General features: G+C 34.0%; 1 protein-coding gene across 13 annotated transcripts in view; it reads left to right on the plus strand.

The window, feature by feature from the left end:
• OXR1 (oxidation resistance 1) overlaps positions 1-24047 on the plus strand; it is a 353292-nt gene that overhangs the window by 287124 nt on the left and 42121 nt on the right. For 7 of the 13 annotated variants that reach the window (XM_035011740.1, XM_035011743.1, XM_035011737.1 and 4 more), the window contains 5 exons: positions 4002-4084; positions 8520-8627; positions 9552-9665; positions 15976-16128; positions 23788-23972. In XM_035011740.1, coding sequence (XP_034867631.1) covers positions 4002-4084; positions 8520-8627; positions 9552-9665; positions 15976-16128; positions 23788-23972 — 643 coding nt within the window. Of the gene's footprint in view, positions 1-4001; positions 4085-7845; positions 7972-8519; positions 8628-9551; positions 9666-15975; positions 16129-23787; positions 23973-24047 lie in introns of all 13 variants that reach the window. The other 6 variants (XM_035011734.1, XM_035011732.1, XM_035011735.1 and 3 more) reach the window with 1 other exon arrangement.

Here is a 24047-nt window from a genome sequence, read left to right on the forward strand (position 1 = left end):
TGAAGTACTTAGAACAGTGGCTGGCATATACTGAGCACTTGATAAATGTTTATTATTTTGATTGTTAAATAAATCACAAATATGTATATATTTCTAAACTGTAATAACTTTTGTGGGGAAGAAGAATAAGACCTCTCCTCTCCATACTCACTGTCTAGATTCTTTTATGCTGGCAACTCTCTTTAAAAAAGGTATTGGGGCGCCTGTGTGGCTCAGTTGTTAAGCGGCTGCCTTTGGCTCGGGTCATGATCCCAGAGTCCTGGGATCGAGCCCCGCATCCGGCTCCCTGCTCAGTGGGAAGCCTGCTTCTCCCTCTCCCACTCCCCCTGCTTGTGTTCCCTCTCTCGCTGTGTCTCTCTCTGTCAAATAAATAAAATCTTTAAAAATAAATAAATAAATAAATAAAAATCAAAAAGGTATTACAATTACCCAATAATAGACTGGGCTAGGTAGCAACTGTGCTCATTTTCAGAAAGTCTCAAATATTGTGATTATGTGATTGTATTTTCATACTGATAGAAGTGAATGATCAGTTTGTTTCATTGTACTCTGGTAATTATATTTATGAGTAAATGTTTTAACATTGGTTATTAACCTTTAGAACTGTTTTTATAATAAACATTAAAGTAATATATAATTCTAAATTATTAAAGTGGATACTTTCAATTTGTTTTAAAGTTTATAGAAAGCTAATATATTGGTTTTCTTGCTCTGAACTGCATTCCATGGTGAACTCTTGAAAATGAGAGCAATTGCAAACTTCATTGTGATTAAATGTTTAATGAATTCTTGGGATATTATGAAACACAAATTGAAAAACTTCAGTTAGGCAAAGTAATGTAGACTAATGGTTATTCCTAAAATCAGTTAAGGATGGATATATGTTACTAGTTAAAAGTTATCTGTAATTGTACTTTGCATTGCTTAAGTTTAAACAGCAAAATGAGGATAATGTTTTGGCTCCCTCTGCTGTTTATGAAAGAGCAGAAATTACTATTTAAAACTTTTTAAATTGTTTAGATTTAAAATAGTTTAATGTTTTATCGTAAGAAAATCAAATTTAAATATATGCTGTTCTTTGGAGGAAAAGTGGATTACAATAAGCAAAAATAATATTCCTTTCCATAAGCATTATATCATTTTGCATTCCTACCATAAATATAGAAGAATGCTGTTTTTTTATAGCCAAACAATATTTAGTTAGGTTTTTGAATTTTTACCTATCTGATAGGTGAGGAATTCTATCTCAGTGTAATTCACATTTGCATTTCTGTAGTTATGAGTTAGATTAAAAATATTTTTACATGTTTAAGCACCATTTTTATATTCTCTTAATTGTCTGATCAAAATCTTTGCTGTTTTTCTGAGTTTTTATCTTTTATTCCTTCCCAGCTTTTAAGAATTCTGTAAATATTTAGGAAATAAGAGTAGGGGATATATATATAAAATTCATTGCCCTCGGGCATAATGGTTGAACCATAATTCTTTGCTTTTCTTTATGGAAAAATTAATGACGGTTTATGAGAATTGTGATAGTTCTAGGTATAGTTTAAGTTGTTGCTTCAGAGGAGGCAATGTGGAACAAAGCAAGCACAGTATTTTGTAGGTTGCCATATAGCGGAAGGACTTAAAAAGAGATAGAAACTTAAAACTGAGCCACGTGCTATGAAGGAGACATACAGATGCTATATGATTAATAACAGAGACTTAGGTGATCCAGGAAGGTTTTAGGAGAGCTTTTTTAAGCATTGTGAAACAAACTGACTTTTTTGGTATTCATACTTATTATTTTTATTATTAATGCTTTGTTAGAACTGTTCACCCAACTGAGCTAATTAGTTACATATAAACAAACTCTAGTATGATCAGAATTCAATTAAGATTGGATAGAGGGAGAACAAATGAAAGATATTTTCTAGATTATTTGGGGTTGGGTAGAACTAATTTCTTTTTTCTTCTTTTTAAATTTTATTGTTATGTTAATCACCATACATTACATCATTAGTTTTTTTTTTTTTAAAGATTTTATTTATTTGAGAGAGAGAGAATGAGAGAGAGCTCATGAGAGAGGGGAGGGTCAGAGGGAGAAGCAGACTCCCTGCCAAGCAGGAAGCCCGATGCGGGACTCGATCCAGGGACTCCAGGATCATGACCTGAGCCGAAGGCAGTCGCTTAACCAACTGAGCCACCCAGGCGCCCCTCATCATTAGTTTTTGATGTAATGTTCCATGATTCATTTGCGTATAGCACCCAGTGCTCCATTCAGTACGTGCCCTCTTTAACACCCATCACCAGGCTAACCCATCCCCCTGCCCGCCTCCCCTCTAGAACCCTCAGTTTGTTTCTCAGAGTCCATAGTCTCTCATGGTTCGTCTCCCCCTCTGATTTCCCCCCCTTCATTTCTCCCTTCCTACTGTCTTCTTTTTTTTTTTTAACATATAATGTATTATTTGTTTCAGAGGTACAGGTCTGTGATTCAACAGTCTTACACAATTCACAGCGCTCTTTGTAGCACATAACCCTCCCCAATGTCTATCACCCAGCCACCCCATCCCTCCCACCCCCCACCACTCCAGCAACCCTCAGTTTGTTTCCTGAGATTAGGAATTCCTCATGTCAGTGAGATCATATGATACATGTCTTTCTCTGATTGACTTATTTCACTCAGCATAATACCCTCCAGTTCCATCCGCATCATTGCAAATGGCAAGATTTCATTCCTTTTGATGGCTGCACAATATTCCATTGTATTTATATACCACATCTTCTTTATCCATTCATCTGTCGATGGACATCTTGGCTCTTTCCATAGTTTGGCTATTGTGGACATTGCTGCTATAAACATTGGGGTGCACCTACCCCTTCGGATCACTTACTAATTTCTTTGACAACTATCATTTTAGCCTTGTAGAATATTGAGGGTGACTATGGCATTTTTCCATTCACTATCTTACTCAGTTTTGAGTTTTTTTGAGATTGATTTTAATTATTTTAAATTATTTAGATAGGAGTGGTATTTATCAATTCAGTGTAATGATTGTTACATGAAGTATAGATGAGAAGGTTAGGACTAATGCAAAATTTAAAGTGAAACAGATACCATAATCTCAGTGATAATAACAAGTTCAAGTGAAATATCTTGGTAAGCAAGTGAAAAATACCTAGTGGAGTTATTTTTTCCTGTGAGGACTAATGTTACATTTTTCAAACATGGTTTGGTTTATAATAATAATGAATAGTAATAATAATATATATCCTCAAATATATAGTTAATTGTAATCAAGTTAGATAGGTTGAAAGAAATGATCCATAATTCAGTTTTTAATAAAACTTAATAATCCATGGGGTGCCTGGGTGGCTCAGATGGTTAAGGGTCTGCCTTAGGCTCGCGTCATGATCCTGGGGTCCTGGGATGGAGTCCCACATCAAGCTCCCTGCTCAGTGGGGAGCCTGCCTGTCCCTCTGCCTCTCTCTGTCTCTCATGAATAAATAAATTAAATCTTTAAAAAATAAAATAATCCTTTCGCTGACCGTTGCTTATGTTTTGAGTTGACTTCCTTTTTTTTTTTTTTTTTTTAAGATTTTATTTATTTATTTGACAGAGACACAGCGAGAGAAGGAACATAAGCAGGGGGAGTGAGAGATGGAGAAACAGGCTTCCCACAGAGCGGGGAGCCCCATGCGGGGCTCAATCCCAGGATCCTGGGATCGTGACCTGAGCCGAAGGCAGACACTTAACAACTGAGCCACCCAGGCGCCCCTTGAGTTGACTTCCAGTTACTAGAGTGTCTCATACTGGTCAGTTCCTAAAGCAAGCAAGCAAGAAGATACATTTCCTTTTTCAACAGTTGGTTGCATTTTAGAGCAGAGAATCCCAGGGAGCAAGCTGTAGTAGTACTAAGTCTAGTAGATAACTGCCCAGTGAGCTCTAGTTAGCAGTCCTTGACATTGCTCTGAAAAGAAAATGAATTTAATAGGAATTTTACCTCATTTTCTTTCAGACACTGGCCAGAAGAAGACCTTAGACAAGAAAGATGGGAGACGAATGTCCTTTCAGAAACCTAAAGGAACTATTGAGTATACAGTAAGTTATTTGCTTTTGAAAAGACTGACTTGTCTTTGCAAGAGTGTTACTTAAGACATTCTTCATTTATATTATAATAAATAAAACAAAGATTGTTAATTGTCTTATTGCAAAAATACTTGCCATTCAGTAACTGTTTTATTAATAATACTTAAGTTCTTAATTATATTTTAGGTTTTATTTTTCCTTAAAGAGAAATTTTATTGTGTGATAGAAAGACAGTTATCCCAGCAAGTTTAATTTGATATAGATGGTAATTTATGGGGAGTCAAAATTCCTGTGTTCTAATAATTTTTATTAGATTAGGCTTTTAGGAAAACATTTACTCTTTTAGAAATGTGATCTTCATTATATTCCCAGCAGTGTTAAGAATAATGAAAATGGCAGGTAGAATACTTAGAAGATAAATTGACATTTATCTTTCCAGAATAACCTCTCACATCATGATTATTTGCACTGATTTATGGCTAAGTTTGTTTGGCTTTGAATTGGAACTATTTTCTGTGTTTTTCAAATGACCTTCAAATCTCTCTCAGTCAACTTTTTACATTTCTGGTTACTGTGGAAAACTAAAGTGAGAAATCCACTTTAGTCTGTGGTGTAATGCTTACCTGATTACATATGAATATTGTTTATTTACATAATGTTAACAAAATTATAAGCAGTTCTTTAACTGACCTTAATTTTGTGTTATTATTTTGTGTTTTTCTAATATGTTACAACTGCATTAAGAAGCAAAGAGCAGTTTTAAACAATCTCTGCATTTGTGTCATCATGAAACCTTCCAGTCTTGGTTTGATTTTGATTATTTTCCATGTATCCTTAAAATTGGAAAAAATGTCAAAAACTTGGTTTACTCTTTATTTCCATATGTTGTATAATTGATAATTTGAGATTTTAAGTATTTTTTTAAAAAGTTGGGACCCAGATATTTAGGGTAGAATTATTTTTACCATCGAAAGAATCTTAAAGTATATTATAAGCTTAAATTGAATGTGCTTATACCTTCTCTGCATGATTGAGAAATTGAGAAAATAAGTTCAAACAGTAAAATAATGGGTCATGTAATTTGATGTATTCATTAGTGTTTATTCAGGCATAAGATTATAGGCATGAGGCATAAGATGTTATTTACACATGTAATCCTGTGATTATGAGGAATTGTAAATGTTTAGTTTGTTTTGAATTTAGGAGTTTACCATTCTTTTCTTGTAATTCAATAAAACTTGTGTTATCTATAACAAAGTAAATTTAAATTAAGAACCATTATTTTATAGGGGGAGTAATTGAAACTTGAAATTATATTTTTTCTTAATGTTATAATTGACCTTTTAGAAATAACCAAGTGTTAACCAGAAAAGTTATAAAACATCCTCTTGCAGGTCTTTGTTTAGACTTTTACGCCCTATTTTTTAATTATTTGTTTATTCCCTATGCCAAATCCTAGAAGAAAGAAAGAAGTGTATTTCTAGAACTGAGTACGATTTTATTGTCTTCTATTCTTATTATAGTTTTATAAAATTTTCGTATAACATCTTTATATAAAATATTTATATAACATTTTTATATTTAGGAAAAAATATATTTCCTCTCTATTCTCTTAAAATAAAATTTTTGATACCATAATGTACTCTCAGAATTTGTTCTGAAATATTTATGATCTAGCTTAAATATATTTCATACCACCTAAATAGAGTATAAATCAGTCATTGTATTTACATAGCTTTAAAATTAAAGTCATATATATAAACACACATACATATTGTTTTTAATTATGAAATCACTTTCAGTGGGAATCAAAAGTAGACCTTGAAAATGCTATACATTATCATTTTCTTCCTAGTTAACTTAATATTTGTATACCTTTCTAATGAAAGAGCCATTTCCAAGGACATTAATGAATTTCTAATTATCAAACCCAGGGGCCTTTCCTTTGTTGCTTTTTGCTCATTGTTCGTTCTTCCTGGTTTTACTTTTCTTAACAGTTGTTTTCAGTGAGGATCTGGGAATGGATAATCAGGCAATGTCTGAAAGTCTTTACTGCACCCTCATTCCTGGTAGTTGACCTGTCTATAGATCATCAGGTTGACAGTTGTTTTCTGACAGCGCTTTCAGTGTTGTAATCCACTTTCTTATGTCCCTCTGTTGCCTTTTTATTTTTATTCATTTCTAGGCAGTCTTCTCTTTTTAAGATTGTTTTTGAAGTTTTCCCTTTTTTCTTTACAGTTCTACAGTACCATTGTGATAAGTCCTGATTCAGACAAATTTTTACTTACTGTGTTTCTTCAGTCTGAGGAGTATATCATTCATAGTTCTGGAAGATTATCACCCATCATTTCTTTGAGTATATCTCCCATTTTCCCTCTATTTGTTCTTGAAACTAATTGGACTACATTTTGCCATCATTATCCTTCATTGCCCTGGTATTCTTGCTGTCAGTTTTACTCTATCTTCTATCTCTTACTGGCTGTTCTATTCTTCTTGATTCTGAATGTAAGTGGTCCCTTGTTTCTTTTCACTTTTCCATTTAAATTCTATTACTTAGAGATCTTAAGAACTTTACTGTATAAACTATGTGGAGTGAGACTCCAATTTTTTTCTATTCCTACCTTTCTAGATGCTTGTATTTCCTGCTTTCATTTGATACTTAACAAACTGTAGCAAACCTTTTACCAGTTTCTCCATTCCTTGTCCAGTGCTTGATTTTCTTATTTTCGTTTCCCTTCAGTCTGTTATTCATCCAGATTGGAATTTTGAGATTCAACATCAGTTGCTTATTGCCATTTGCTCCCCTGACCTGCTACTACTACAACTACCATCGTCACAACCTCATTCATTCCATGATTGCTTTCTCGAGTCTTATTTGGAAACCTTATATACCTTAATCTCTTTTTACATTTCTATTACTTTTAACCTCATTTACTGCAGTAGTGTTAAGTTGATTTTTCTGCATTTGTTCTCTTGCCTCATTAATCCTAGACCTGTTGTCACTCAGGCCATATAACTTCTTTGCTTTATAACTATTGGCGTCTTTTATTACTTTCATCACCCCCATTTAATAGGATCATTGTGAGGATAAAATATGAGATAATATGAAAGTATTTTGTAAACTTACAGATGTTACTGCAAAATAAAATTTGTTTACAGAGAGCTTCTACGTATATTATCCCAATAGGGTAAGTGATAGATCATCTCATTACACAGATGAGAAAGTTTGCATAAAAGGAAGGAAACAGAACTATTCAATTATTATCCTATGTATTTGTCACAAATTTCGTTTTATATAACCCTTAAAGGAAAACTATATATTTATTGTTTTTTTACATTATATACATACCTATTTTTCCTGACTTTCAAAGTCTTCTATAGCCTAATTCTAAATGCCTTTCCAATCTCATGCTTTTTGAGAATTAACTCTAGTAACCTTCCTAAAATCCTAAACTCATTAGTGTACTCTGGGTGGTTTGGGGAGGAAGAAATAGTATCACACAGAAAGTATTTTGTACTTTTCTGTCTCCTAACATGTCAGTCCTATGCTCTTCACTTCACTTTGAATGTTCTTTCCCTTCTCTCTACTTCTCAAATTCCAATCCTTCTTCAAAATCTAGCTTTTAAATCATTTTAATATAGTCTTTCCTGGACAATTTGGAGCAAATATGGTATACTATCCATACTCAGAACTTGTTTTATATTTGTTGTTTCATTTAAATTGCTCTTCATCTCATATAATCTTTTTTTGTCTTTTCCTGTTTTCCAACTAGATTGTAAATCCCTTGTGCACTAAAAACCATTTAGTTGCACTTAATTTTATCCTACACAGCTGTCATAATGGCTTGTGTAGAGGACTCCAAAGGAATATGACTGATCAAGTGACTTTTTCTTTCAGGGTAATTGGCAAAATCCCATAATTTAAGATTTCTGTAAATAAGATCATTAAAGGATATTAGTGGTTTAGAAGCAGATTGCGAAATGTTTTCTGATTTATATATTTAAATGATAAGATGTATACGTAAAGACAGTTAGAATAGCATTTTCAGGTTGATACAGGCATACTTTGCTAAAATAAAATTTGTATGTTTCTAGGTTCCATATGTTTTAGAAACTATTTAAAGGAATAATGTATTTTAGAGCCTTTGTAAAATAAAAATCATTTGTGTTTTGTAAATTATATTTTGTATTTGGAAATTACTTGAAGTAGAGGCCCACATATAATTGTGATATACTATGATAAAGCATATACACTGTATCATAATAGGTTGAGGCCATTTGCTAACAAAGCACAAAATTTCTCAAGTTAACCTGTATCTAAAGATGGAAAATACCACTTGTTAATCAAATGTGAGATTGGTCCACAGACATCTTCATAATATTAAACCTCATAATTTAGTTTTTCTGTTTTAACAGATTCAAATAATTTATTTTTTCTTTCAAACAGGTTGAATCAAGGGATTCTTTGAATAGTATAGCCCTGAAATTTGATACAACGCCCAACGAACTTGTTCAATTAAATAAGTTATTCTCCCGAGCAGTTGTTACTGGACAGGTATCTTTTTTTAATGCATTGGTGTTTAGAAGCATTCAGTAGCAAGACAAAGTATCCACTGCAGTATAGTTGACAATAGAAAATTTAAGAATAATTTTATGCATGCTTTGAACAAATCATATTGTCTCTAGAAGAGAAAATGGTCACTTATACCTGTATTAATTTTTCTTAGTAATTGAAGATTACTAAGATTGAAAATAGTTGTGAATTACCTTTTCAAATGTAATTTTAAAGAGCTTATTATAATATTCAAAGCAATACATGTACATGATAAAAAAAATTCAAAATTATCCCATCTCAGACTTCCAGTTTCCTTTTCCAGAAGCAACCACATTAACAGTTTGTATGCTCTTCCAGAAATATTCTAGCCTTTCCCTTTTTTAAAAAATTTAACTTTGATTATTAGAAAATGTTTTATTTAAGTAAGGCTTGACCTCAGACTTTTTCATGTGTAGGTAGTATTGCACTATATTGATATATTAACAAAGCACAGTAAGCTTTAAACTGTTTCATCTCCTTTGTTATTATAAACATTGCTGTTGGGAACACTCTTCTACATCTGTCTTTTATATGCAGGCATTTCTGTAAAGTCTTAGAAGTAAAATTGCTGAGTTAAATGATAGGTGCATTTTAAATTTTGCCAGCTATTACCAAATTGTCCTCTAAGAGGAGCACCCATAGTACATGAGAATTACTCTTTCCCCACCCTATCTTTGATAGTACTTATTATCAAACTTGTCTAAATTGAATTTAAATCTTTTTTTACTTCATTAGAATTATTATGGTAGTAAATATTCTTTGAATTTGAAGATTTTTATTTTTTCTATTGGTGAAGATCATTGTTAATGGTACTTGTTTATAGAACACCATTCAATTATTAATATTTCAGCTTGACTGAATCTTTATATGAATGCTTTCTTGCAGGTTTTATATGTTCCTGATCCTGAATATGTCTCTAGTGTTGAGAGCTCTCCATCTCTAAGCCCAATAAGTCCTCTGTCACCAACATCTTCTGAGGCTGAATTTGATAAGGCCACTGTAAGTGTCCCTACTTTTCAAAGATAGCTATGAAGAAATGTCACTGTGTATGTGTATATCATCATGCTTTTTTATCCTGCTTTGACTATGGTTAAGAAAAATTTTCCCTTTTTTATTTTGCTACATAAATTTATAAATTTCTGTTTTTAAAGGGAACATTCTTATTAAACCAGACAGCTTAAATTAACTTACTGTTGTTATTGGTGGTGGTCCAGATATTCATCAACTCTCTCTTATAAATACCATATAATAATTTAAGGAAGGAGTTTTACCTAATAAGCATGACAGTAACACGATAGGAAGTCCATGTCCTGTTTGATTTTTATTTCAGTTTTCTCTATTTATATAGTAGTTAGAACTCTTGAGTTTCTTTTTCTTTCTTTCTTTTTTTTTTTTTAAGATTTTATTTATTTGAAAGAGAGAGAGAGTGCACAAGCCAGGGGGGAGGGGGAGAGGGAGAAGCCGACTGTAGGGAGAAGCTGAGCAGGCAGTCCGATGCAATGAGGGACTCACTACTTCTCCTATGTGAAAATGCTTTCTTCCTCACTTTTGCAATGTTAGTGGAAGAGAGGGAAAGAATAATAAAGCTATATGAATGACCTTTTAACTGACTGAGCCACCCAGATGCCCCTGATACACTACCTTTTAAAAAAAACTTATCATCTTAATCATTCTTCCAAGTAGTCTGAGTAATTAATAGTGGATTAATTTACCTAGCATTTTTAAGGAATGTTCTATATAAGTTACATTTTACAAATGAATTCTAAAGAACCAAACTGTATTTAATAGTTTTGATTAAAATCTCTCTGAAAAGAATTCTGTTTTTTGCCTTTTTTATGTAAATTAACACTAATCATAATTTCCCATTTTTTTATGACCTAATGATTCTGTTTACACATAAAAGGCTATTCCTCTATTAAATGGCTAGATTACTGTGGGAGAGTCATGTGTGTTGCCTTCCCTACTTTAGGAGGCATCCTTTTTTTTCTGCCCCAATTTGCACTCAGAATTTAAGATACCGAATGACCTATGGGTAACAAAATACAAATCATTAATATTAATTTGCCTATAAATTATTAGACATTATTAGTTGCTAAGCTCTAGTATTAAACTAGCTCCACTTCTTTCATGGAGTAAAGTACATGATATACTAATAACTATTCTTCTCCTTGCCCAGGGACTTTTAGTGTGTATTTGGGTGTGAGACAGTGAGAGAAGTGGGGTCATTTTCAAATATTTATTTGTTGGATATCTTATTTGTATAAATACATCAGCGCTGTACTTTAGAATGCAGTCACATGAAAGGAATATATTACATGCTTCAACCTCTCATCTCATCAGACACAGAGCCTGCTGTCTCTGAGGTATCTGTTTCTCCAGACCTTTAGGCCTGTGGGTGATAAGGACTCCTCTGTTGTTTGCCCTGAATTTTTGTATTCACTGCATAATATCTGTTGATGATAGCAGAAGTCAGGTTCTAATGAGTAGGTCTTGCTGGACCAAATGATATAAGAATACGTTTTTGAACATGGCCATGCCATTGTCCCATGACACTTACAAATTGCTGTACTCATAAGCTGTGCAACAACAAAGGAGAGCAACGTAGGCTTAGGTTCATTTACTTTCTTTTTTTTTTTTTTTTAAAGATTTTATTTATTTATTTGACAGAGAGAGACACAGCGAGAGAGGGAACACAAGCAGGGGGAGTGGGAGAGGGAGAAGCAGGCTTCCCGCTGAGCAGGGAGCCCGATGTGGGGCTCGATCCCAGGACCCTGGGATCATGACCTGAGCCAAAGGCAGACGCTTAACGACTGAGCCACCCAGGCGCCCCCATTTACTTTCTTTTTCAAACCTTAAAGCAGAACTGTGAAAACTTGACTGTGTAGCATCCTGCCTGACTAAAACGCTGTGGGGTCCTTTTCCATCCCTCATCTTTAACCCAAATCTTACCAACTAGCTTTCTTGAAGGCGTAATATCAAAAAAGAAGAGAATGCTAAAGCAACAAAGCCAGGCCTTCTCCTATGTGAAAATGCTTTCTTCCTCACTTTTGCCATGTTAGTGGAAGAGAGGAAAAGAATAATAAAGCTATATGAATGACCTTTTAATCTGTAACTACTCAGCTGCTGCCAGAGATGCCCAGAAAGTATCCTCTAATATGACTGGTCATATGAATAGTATCTCTAATATGACTGGTTATATGAATACATTTTTTTTCTCCCTAGGATGGATCCAGGAAGGAGTTAAGAAATATTGACTTCTTGAAGTTTCCTCTTTCCCTGGATGATAGTTATCACCTGCTATCTGATTATAGGCAATAGTTAGAAGTAATTTTTTTGAACAGTAATTTTTAAACTTTAGTTGTATTTTGTTTTCTACCTAGAAATATATTTATTACTAGATTCACAAGATAAAATATTCCTATATAACTTTTACGTATCTCTAGTGTTTATATCTCCATATATAATTATTGGATTTAGGTCTCCCATTCTAAGTCCCTTAGAAGCAAGGATCTTATGTTTTATTAAATATAACTCATATTTGTATTACAGTGATTAAAATGTTTATTAGAATTGTTGCATGTTTTTCCAGAAATTGTCAGAGTTTATATTTCTAATAATCACCCATAAGTTTCTTTGCAGTTCAGCTGTGTAGTGGCTTACCATGGAGGCTAAAATATTATGTTCCTGGCTTTGTTAGCATAAAGGATCCCAGTGGGTTTTTTTGAATAATTTATTTCCACATAAAAATACTATCTTTGAGAATTTCCAGGGTCAAACAGTTTTTACCCATTTTTTCTTCACATATTGATGAAGAAACATAGAAGGAGATAGAACCAGTGTAAGTAAATAAATAATAAATGGCTAAAATTTACCATGTGTCAGGTACAATTCTAAGTACTTTAAAAGTATTGTCATTTATTCCTAACCTCAAACTTAGGAGATATAGCACTTGTCCTGGCTATTTCTGTTTTCTCCTGTAGACCCATTCTACACCCTCCTTTGGGCTTTAGACTACATCAGTGGGTTCCCCTGACCTTTTGCTTCTCTTAATTTTGGTCTTTCTGAGAGAAAAGGAGCAAGAGGGGGCATATTTATTCTCTTAGCTCCCTTCCTGCAAGGTCACTTCAGAGTGGCAACATGCTTCAACCTCTCCTCTCATCAGACACATAGCCTGCTGTCTCTGCGGTATCTGTTTCTCCCCTTTAGGCCTGTGGGTGATAAGGACTCCTCTGTTGTTTGCCCTGAATTTTTGTATTCACTGCATAATATCTTTGTAAATAGTTCCATTTTTAAACTCTTTAAATTAACTCAAGTTGATGTGCCATCTGTTTCTTCTAGTACCTGACCAGTAACAGTGTTTATTTTACATATAAGGAAACTGAGGGAGAGAGGTTAAGTATCTAAGTTCCTTCAGTTAGCTGGTAGCTGAGTTAGGATTCCAACCCAGGTACTCTGGTCCAGAGCCCATGGTCTTTATTACCACGTTACAGCTGGAAAAATCATAATGTATACTATTTAATCATATTGTACCAAAAAAAAATGACCGTAAGTCAACCTTTTTGCTTCACCTGTTCTAGTGATGCTTTGCTTTTGCACATTTGAACATTTGGGGCAATGATTGAGGCTCACTAGATAAATATCTATACTTCTGTATTTTTAAGCACCTTTCTGTCCCTAGTGGCTAAAACAGAATTGCACAAAGAAACCTCAGAAAGCACTCAGGAGCTTCAAAATCACTGCATTAAAAATCAGAATCTATATCTATAAACACCAATCAAAACCAGCTACATAGAGATACTGATATTTTGGGTGCTAATACACATGTATGTAAGTTATAAAGAGATCTAATTACAATCCCTCTGAACGTTGCTTTTTTTTTTTCTTTAAGAAATGTACACTTACGTGCTTATGTGCTATACTTCGAGCATTTACTAAGCTAATCTCATGTATTCTTTTTAATAGGATTACACTGACAAATCGGGATTGCTATAGATACTGAGTTGTAGAATTTGAGACTTTGAGGGAACCTAAGCGATCATGTTGTTCAACGAGGTATATCTTCATATAAGGAAAGCATTTGACAGTGTTTCTTGATACAGTTTTTGTGAATGATTAGGTTACATAGTAGGTAATGTTGTCAACTGGCAGTAACTGAACAGTCATAAAATTTGTTGATAGCTTTGTGCCAGCTTGCAGAGGGCCTTCCAGTGGCTCTGGAACTGGCTTTTATTCCCTTCACACATTTATCAATTGTTTAGAAAAATATTTGAAAGGGAAGGTGTAAGTATTGCAGTGAAGCTCACTAGTTCAAGTGTTGATAATGTGGTTTTTAGGTATCGGCTTCATCTTACTCATTGGGCAAGTTACTGAACTTGGCTAACCATAAGTGTCCTTTAAAATTAAGGTAATAATGTATATACCTAATATGAATGATTTGAAAATTAAATGAAATGGTTCGTATAACACTTAAACATAACACATACTCATAAATGTCCATTAATATTATTGTTGCTAACATCTCCTTTTAAATGATCTGTGCTGAATGAATTTATGTATCATACAAAACTCAAGTATAGTAATTACCAGAGACAACAGGATGAGTATAAAGTTACTAGTTTTTATCATAAAATGGAAAGATTGAGAACTTTGTTAATAGATATTAATGATTAAACAGTGTCATGCATCTGTTAAAATCTAATTCCATTTAGGTTTTTTAAGGTATAATCATAGTATGTTAAATATAGTTGTTTTGCAGTATTCTGTACTGATCTTCCTTCAAAAAATATCTATTGGGTATCTATTAGGAGAGAGATAATGAAATTTAGAAAGGAAGTCTCAAATTTTGTCCTCATATAGACTTAAGGAATTAGATCCATTTAGTGAAGTAGAAAAAGTTATGTTAAAATTTGAGAGTGCTTTTCAAGTATCTTGAAGTCTTTGAGATTGAAGAGAAGGTATTCTTGTTTATTATTTCAAAAGGCCAAGTCAGAACTATTGGGTATCTGTCACAAAGTGCCGGATTTTAGCTCAAAGCTCTGAAGAACCTTGGTACTATGAAAACTATTCTATAAGGCACTGTTCATTTACTCAGGAATTATAAAATGCCTCTGGAGGTATTTAAGACAAAGAATAAAAGACATTTGTCTAGCCTTCTACATTGTAGAGAATGTTGAACTTTGGGGGGACCCATGAGTTCTAGGGGTCTGTGAACTTGAAACAATTTTAAATGAAATATAGTATTTTTTCAAATTAAGAATATAAACTGTAGAGTAGCACCATGTATACCTGTGACTTTGTCCCCAGTAGAACTCACAGATATTTTCAAATCATTTTAGAGTTGTAGATATCAAAAATACTGTTTATAGCCATATAGTTCAAAATTATAATTATCAGTCAACACTAGATTTTATTATTTCATGTTTAATAAGGAAGGATATATGTATCAACTATATATAACTATTATAACTATGAATAAAAAATATAACTAATTTTTAAATGTTTTGATAATTATGTTTCATTATAATTGTTTTTCTTTGTAATCCTATATTTTAAGTATTCAAAAAACATTCTGAGAAGGAGGTCCTTAGGCTTCACTGTGAGAATGGTCCATGGCATTAAAAAAAGTCAAGAATCTGTGATCTAACCAATTAATACTTTATACAATGGTATTGATAAACTCTTTGTAGCTTAACATTTTAAATGGCTCTTCCAGTGAAATGAGTTTGGCTGAATTCCTAAGTATCACAGACAAGCACTCCATCTTTTCTCTGCTCCCAGCACCTGAGGGATATATTAAATTCAGGAACAACTGAGTGTGTGTGTTCATGTAGTGTGCAGGTACAAGAGATGTAGTTTTCAGCATTTTACAGATGATTCATAAATATATATCCCATTAAGAAATCATTGAAAATAAAAGTTTAAGCTCTGTTAGAGATCTTTATTGAATGTGAACACAGTGCCATTCTTTCCTATTTCTTTTTAACGTAAGAATATTGTGAGGGGTGCCTGGGTGGCTCATTCGGGTAACTGTCTACCTTCAGCTCAGGTTGTGATCCTGGGGTCCTGGGATCGAGCTCTGTGTCAGGCTCCCTGTTCTCCCTCTCCCTCTGCCTCTCCCCTTTCCCCCCACCACACTCTGTCTCTCTCTCAAATAAAAAAAAAATCTTTAAAAAAAAAAAAGAATATTTTGAGCTGACCTCCAAGAATGTGATGAGAATCGGGGAAAGCTATTCATTTGGCTTTAATAATGTGCTAATTTAATTTTTATTTAGTTCTCTGAACTGCCTTTATCATTATTATTTTTTTAAAGAATCCTGATGTAGTCCACCTGAAAGAAGCAACTCCCTTATCCACTTTTACTGGTATTCGACCTGCACGAGTTGTATCTTCAACTTCTGAGGAAGAAGAAGCATTTACTGAGAAATTTCTTAAAATTAATTGCAAATATATTACCAGTGGCAAGGTAATGAATAATACTTCAGAAAAAATTTTTTATCGTGCTTTATTTATTACTGAAATATGACAATTTGGCATTTGCATTTTAAGTTATCAACATCAGCAACTGATTGAATATTTTAAGAAGATACTAGTGGAAATACTAGTTTAGGTTAGTATGGACTTTGCTTATAACTTAGAATCTGGTGGTCTTTTGCAGTTGTTAAAGGCAATGGGATATAAATTTACTGTAATAAAGTACAGCTGATTTGCTATTGGTAGAATATTTCAAAAAGCTGGTATAAAATGACCACTGCTGGGCACTATTTGGAGTGGTAACTCTTGCAAACTTGGTATAACACACAAAAGGAAGATAACTACTATTTATTATTTACTATATGCCAGAAACTATATGAGGTATTTTAAGTATTTCAGCAACTCAAAATAATCCTATGAAGTTGGTGATTCTGTTCCTTCTTCACAGGAAAAACAACAACAACAACAACAAAACTTTCAGAAAAGGTTAAAAGGTCCAAGGTTTCTCTATCATGGCAAGAATTCAAACCCAGTGTGAATGCATGTTTCATCCTACCACACCTTGCTGCTTTTCTAAACAAAGAACTTGTAGTGTGCAGAGGGAGTAAAGTAACACAGAATTGGATAATAAACTCCAGATATTGTTTAGAAAGTAACTATAGTATGTTACCAACTTAAGTCCCACATGGTTTTCTTTTTCTCTTCGAACTTTAAAGATGTTTCTTTCAGAACTCCAATATTTTCTGACTTGCACTGTTTCTGAAGAGAAGTCTTCTACAATTTTTATATTTGGTATTTTGTACATTTGTGTTTTCTTTGGTTGCATTTAAGATAGTCTCTCTTTTTTCTTCCTTCAAATTTTTATTTAAATTCTAATTAGTCAACACACAGTGGAATACTGGTTTCAGGGGGTAGGATTCAGTGATTCATTACTTACGTACAACACCCAGTGCTCAACATGACAAGTGCCCTTCTCAATAGCCATCACCCATCTAGACCTCCCCCCACCTCCCTCCATCAACCTTCAGTTTGTTCTCTATCTTTTAAGAGTCTCTTATGGTCTGTTTCCCTCTCCCCTTTTTTTTTTTTTTTTTTACCGCCCTCCCATCTGTTCATCTGTTTTGTTTCTTAAATTCCACATGAGTGAAATCATATTGTACTTGATCTTCTGTGACTGACTTATTTTGCTTAGCATAATATACTGTAGCTCCATCCACATTGTTGCAAATGGCAAGATTTCATCTTTTTGATGGCTGAGTAATACCACATCTTCTTTATCCATTCATCAGTTGATGGACATCTGGGCTCTTTCCATAGTTTGGCTATTATAGGTAATGCTGCTATAAACACTGGGGTACATGCACCCCTTTGAATCTGTATTTTTGTATCCTTTGGGTAAATAGTAGTGCAAATGCTGGATGGTAGGGGAGTTCTGTTTTTAACTTTTTGAGGAACCTCCATACTGTTTTCCAGAGTGGCTGCACCAGCTTGCATTCCCACCAACAGTGCAAAAGGGTTCCCCTTTCTACGCATCCTCGCCAACACCTGTTGTTTCTTGTGTTGTTAATTTTAGCCATTCTGACAGGTGTGAAGTAGTATTTCATTGCAGTTTTGATTTGTATTTCCCTGATGATGAGTGATGTTGAGCATGTTTTCATGTGTCTTTTGGCCATTTGTATGTCTTCTTTGGAGAAATGTCTGTTCATGTTTTCTGCCCATTTCTTGATTGCATTATTTGTTCTTTGAGTGTTGAATTGGGTAAGTTCTTTATAGATTTTGGATACTAACGCTTTATCATTAGATATGTCATTTGCAAATATCTTCTCCCATTCTGTAGGTTGCCTTTTAGTTTTGTTGGTTTCCTTTGCTGTGCAGAAGCTTTTTATCTTGAAGTCCCAGTAGTTCATTTTTGCTTTTGTTTCCCTTGTCTCCAGGGACATGTCTAGGAAAAAGCTGCTACAGCCGAGGTCAGAGTTTGCTGCCTGTGTTCTCTTCTTGGATTTTGATGGTTCCCTGTCTCACATTTAGGTCTTTCATCCATTTTGAATTTATTTTTGTGTATGGTGTAAAAAAGTGGTCCAGTTTCATTCTTCTGCATGTTGCTGTCCAGTTTTCCCAACACTAGTGTTGACGAGATTGTCTTTTTTCTATTGAGTATTATTTCCTGCTTTGTCAAAGATTAGTTGATCATAGAGTTGCAGGTCCATTTCTGGGTTTTCTATTCTGTTCCGTTGATCTGTGTGTCTGTTTTTGTGCCAGTACCATACTGTCTTGATGACTACAACTTGGTAGTCATGTAGTGATGACTATAGCTCGAAGTCCAGAATCGTGATGCCTCCAGCTTTGCTTTTCTTTTTCAGGATTGTTTGGCTATTCAGGGTCTTTTGTAATTCCATACAGATTTTAGGATTGTTTGTTCTAGCTCTGTAAAAGATGCTGGTGGTATTTTGATAGGGATTGCATTAAATATGTAGATGGCTTAAGGTAGTATAGACATTTTAACAATGTTTGTTCTTCCAATCCATGAGCATGGCATGTTTTTCCATTTCTTTGTGTCCTCTTTAATTTCTTTCATAAGTGTTCTGTAGTTTGCAGAGTACATATCTTTGAGAGTCTCATTATCACTGATTTTGAACCATTGGATTATGATGTGCCTTGGTGTATTTTTCTGTTTGTTTTGCTTAGGATTCAATCAACTTCTTGAACCTGTTGGTTTATAGTTTTCATCAGATTTGGAAAATTTGGGGTCATATTTCTTCAAATTTTTTTTCTCCATCCTCTCCTCTTCTTTGGGAACTCCACTTATGCATATATTAGGCTGCTTGATGTTGTGTCTCAACATAGTTCATTGATACTCTGTTCTTTTTTTTTCTTTCTATTTTGGACAATTTCAATTACTATACCTTTAAGTTATTTAATGTTTTGTCTGCCATGTCTAATTTGCTGTTAATTCTATTGAGCATATTTTTCATCTCTGTAAGTTCAAACTGGCTCTCGTGTATCTTCCTTGTCCGTAACTACCATGCACAATCTATCCTATATTCTTTAATATATGGAATATAGTTATAATAATTATTTTAATGTCTTTGTACTAATTAATTTCTCGCTCTGACTTCTGGGTTTCTTCCTTTTAATTGACTTTTCTCATTGTGATGAGTCACTTTTTTATTTTTCTTTACATGCCTAGTAATCTTTAACTGGATATCAGATATAAATGTTATTATCTTCTTGGGTGCTGGCTATTTTTATATTTCTCTACATATACTTGTACTATCTTCTGTGATACAGTTGTGTTTTAGAAGCAGTTTGATCATAACATAGCTTGTTTTAAGCTTTGTCAGGCAGGACCAAAGCAACTATAGCTAGTTTTTCCCTTTACTGAGACAATGCCCTTCTGAGTTTTCTGGGGCCCTGTAAATTATAAGGTTTTTTTGCTGTGGTTGGTAAGAATATTAGCTGTTCCTTTCTCTCTTGACTCTATGAATTGTTTCCTCTGCTTCTTCTGAGTGCTGCTGCTTTTCTCGTCCTGGGATAGTTGCCATACATATAGGTAGCATTCAGTGCTCAGCTGGAAACTTGAAAGAAGACCTTCTGTGGATCTCCAAACCATTCTCAATTGGGAGTGCTCATCTCTCCTTTCTCTGCCTCTGGCCTGGAAACTCTCCACTCAGTATGCTGGGGCATTTATAGAGTTCATTTTCTTTGTTTTCCCTTATTCAGGTATCATTGCCCAGCATTCCAGTAGCTGAAAATAGTCATTTCATGTATTGTGTGTGTGTGTGTGTGTGTGTGTGGTTTTAGTAGTTTTAGGCAAAATTAGTTCTTGGCTAGAAGCAGAATTTCAGTTGTAACCATTTGAATAAAATTTTTATTTAAGTATCAAAGCAAAGATAAAGTCATTCGCAGGGTTAGGAGCAGCTTACAGCCTGGTGTTCATGGAAGGTGAACATTTGCTGGATACTGGCTCTTCCTATAGATTTATTATAATAAAGGTTATTTATGTAAAAATTGTGGAAATTTATCAACAAAATTATAGGTTACAGTGGACTTAAGACTGAAAAAAAAGATCAGTAGAAGTTATTTTCTCTGCTGGGATGTACTCCCAAATCATAGTTTTTTATCTTCTAATATTTAAGAAATATTGTAGTATAAGTGGTAACTTTTACAGACTTTCTTTTCTTTTTTTTTATTATGTTATGTTAATCACTATACATTACATCATTAGTTTTTGATGTAGCGTTCCATGATTCATTGTTTGCGTATAACACCCTGTGCTCCATGCAGAACGTGCCCTCTTTAATACCCATCACCAGGCTAACCCATCCCCCCACCCGCCTCCCCTCTAGAACCCTCAGTTCCTTTCTCAGAGTCCGTAGTCTCTCATGGTTCGTCTCCCCCTCTGATTCCCCCACTTCATTTTTCCCTTCCTGCTATCTTCTTTTTTTTTTTTTTTTAACATATAATGTATTATTTGTTTCAGAGGTGCAGGTCTGTGATTCAACAGTCTTACACAATTCACAGTGCTCGCCATAGCACATACCCTCCCCAGTGTCTTATCACCCAGCCACCCCATCCCTCCCACTCCCCACCACTCCAGCAACCCTCAGTTTATTTCCTGAGATTAAGAATTCCTCATATCAGTGAGATCATATGATACATGTCTTTCTCTGATTGACTTACTTCGCTCAGCATAATACCCTCCAGTTCTGTCCACGTCGTTGCAAATGGCAAGATTTCATTCCTTTTGATGGCTGCATAATATTCCGTTGTATATATACCTCATCTTCTTTATCCATTCATCTGTCAATGGACAAAAAGCAGACACTTTCTTTTCTAATAGAAAAAATTCTCCATGGAAGATTAGTCAAGTAATTGCACATAAGAAATTGGCAGTTACTAATACTAAAGAGAAATCTGTGCTTAAAGTTTCTGAAGGTCGTATGGATTAAGAAGATATTTTATCTTCTTTTTTTTTTTTAACATAATGTATATTTGTTTCAGAGGTACAGGTCTGTGATTCATTAGTCTTACACAATTCACAGCATTCATAGGAAGGGAAAAAATGAAGGGGGGCAGGAATCGGAGAGGGAGGTGAACCATGAGAGACTATGGACTCTGAGAAACAAACTGAGGGTTCTAGAGGGAAGATGGGTGGGGAGATGGGTTAGCCTGGTGATGGGTATTAAAGAGGGCATGTATTGAATGGAGCACTGGGTGTTACACGCAAGCAATGAATCATGGAACACTACATCAAAAACTAAAGATGTAATGTATGGTGATAAAAAAACAGCAATGCTCAACAAGGCACATAAAAAAAAAAAGAAGATATTTTAATTGGAAACCACTTACTATAATACGTTCTTGCTCCTGATAATACGTTCAGATTTATGAAACAGCCTTAAAAAAGAGTGAAACAGTATTTTATTTTGAGCTTATGATTTCAAACTTGGTCTTGGTTAGTTGAATTTGAGCAGTTACTTTGTCAAAAGATTTTTGTGAATTTTATGTTGAAGTAGTGTTTCTCATGGCCAGCTCTTGATTTAAAGAGAATAACATCTGACAGAATACCTCAGAGCCCCACCTAGAATCAGGGAAGGAAGCTTGAGGAATACATTAGCACATCTGCAATAGCAGCAAATAAGGGTGAATTCCTGCAAAGTAACATTACTAGATTGGTCAGACTAGTGTTAAGAGGTAGGGCTTTAAGCCCCATCGACTCTAAGAAGTAGAAGCACAATTTTGAGAGGCTTTTCAAACGATTTCTGTAGTTACACTACTAAAAGTAGCAGTATTATAGTATTAACAGGTATAGTGAGTTAATGCATTATCATTAATACTGGGCCTTCTCAATCCTATATACCTAGTAGTCATTATCTTTGCAAAAATATTCTGAAGTGAAAGATAGTATGTAATGTTACGCCAGTGAACCTAATAATATACCATTATTTAAAACTAATGCTTATATAAAATTTATGAAACCAAGAATGAACTGAGGTCTTTCAGAGACCTGATGTTTGCTTTCCTTACTTCTTACTGATTACTTGGTTTTATTTCTCAAATAACTTAAGTTTATAGAAGGTGAGATAGAGTAAGGGAAGATAGAGAATCAGAAACCTTTAAGATTTTTTACATTGTGTATACTCTACTCTTGATTGTCTATTTCTTGGATTATCCGTAGCAATGTAAATGTCCCTGCAACATACCTCACCATCTGTCTTTGACTTGTGTTGGCATGTGATCCAGGAATACAACCTGATATATATGAATCTACTTAAAATATCCATCAAAATATGATCAGGCCATGGTTTATATAGTTACTCCTTATTTAGGTAGTCCGTGGTCTGAACTAAAAAAAAAAATGCTGTTTAGAGTTTCACATCGATTCCCTTTTTCCCACCAAAATGCATACACATATGCATATGCTTCTTTCCGATATTGTATGCAGTTACTACAAATGATAAGGATGTTTTATTATCTTGAACATCTGCAGTAACTTTCTGCCAGATGGGTGACCAAAAACTCTCCCAGAGTTTTCTGTTTTTCCTCTTGATCATTTTTAATAGTAGTGTCTGTCATAACTTAAGTTTTATGTTCTTAAAGTTAAGCCAGGTAAATTTATAGAGCTGAAAATGGATTTTGAAGGAGGATGTTACACCAAATCAAGCAGGATTTATTTTCTTTTCCTTAATAGCTTCAGATAAAAAGACAGGACAGCCTTGAAGTAACTACTTAGTTTATTTTTAGAATTCTTTATGGCTCTTCATACAGAATATATAGAATAGGAGTTAAAAATTGGATTAAGGAATATTTAGCGCCTGAGTTGGAGTGACTGTGGTTTAGATTTGAATGTGGAGGGACTTAAGTAAAAGGCACAGACTGCCTGGATTTTGAATCTTGGTTCTACCACTTATGTTAGCTATGTTATTTATTACTTAAGATAAGTTTCCTAGCCTCTCACAACCTTAATTTTCCTATTTGTGTAATCATCTCATAGCTGTGCTTGTGAAGATCAAATGAACAATAATGTATGTAAAACATGATACATACAAAGCTTTCAGTAAGTATTAGCTAATAATTAGTGAGATTGGCTTCCTGTGGACTTCAGTTTGCTCATTTCTAAGACAAGAGGCTGGATTCTTCATATTTATATTGCTGTTTATATAAATGTATTTAAAATTTCATAACTTGTCATGATTAAATTAAAAATGATTACTATATACCCTAGAAGTATCTAATCTACCGATACTCTTACAGATGACGGCACTGAGGCCCAGAAGCTTTACATGCCCAAAGTCAAATAGCTAGGTAGTTAACAGAGTCAGTTGAAGCAGAGATTTTTTAAAAAGACATTTTAAAGAGATTATGCTGTTTTTCTTTAATACTGGATTGAATTATCAACACATTATTTATTAAACCTGTTTGTGTACATGAAACTATATTTGGTATCTGTAGTGAGGGAGCAACACAGGAAGCAGAATGCAAATTAATGTAAAACATAATGAAAAAATGTTTTCATGAGAATGTCTTAGTGCTTGGATATACTACTTTTATATATAACAGATGGCCTAACATCTGAAGAAAATTAGTAAAAACAGCTAGAATACTTTTTGAAAATTTGAGCATTAAATGTCATTTTCTTTTTTCATCTTAGGGCACAGTCAGTGGTGTGCTGCTAGTAACACCAAATAATATAATGTTTGATCCACATAAAACTGACCCTTTGGTTCAAGAGAATGGCTGTGAGGAATATGGCATCATGTGTCCAATGGAAGAGGTGATGTCAGCTGCAATGTACAAAGAAATTTTGGATAGCAAAATAAAGGAATCCTTACCCATGTAAGATTGGTATTTATACTCCTTTGGAATTTTATTACATCTAGATAGTTGACCCTGGTTTAATACTCAAGTATT

The sequence above is a fragment of the Mirounga leonina genome, unplaced genomic scaffold, assembly GCF_011800145.1.
Source record: "Mirounga leonina isolate KUSES-001 unplaced genomic scaffold, KU_Mleo_1.0 Mir_165, whole genome shotgun sequence".
In the NCBI taxonomy this organism is placed as follows: domain Eukaryota; kingdom Metazoa; phylum Chordata; class Mammalia; order Carnivora; family Phocidae; genus Mirounga; species Mirounga leonina.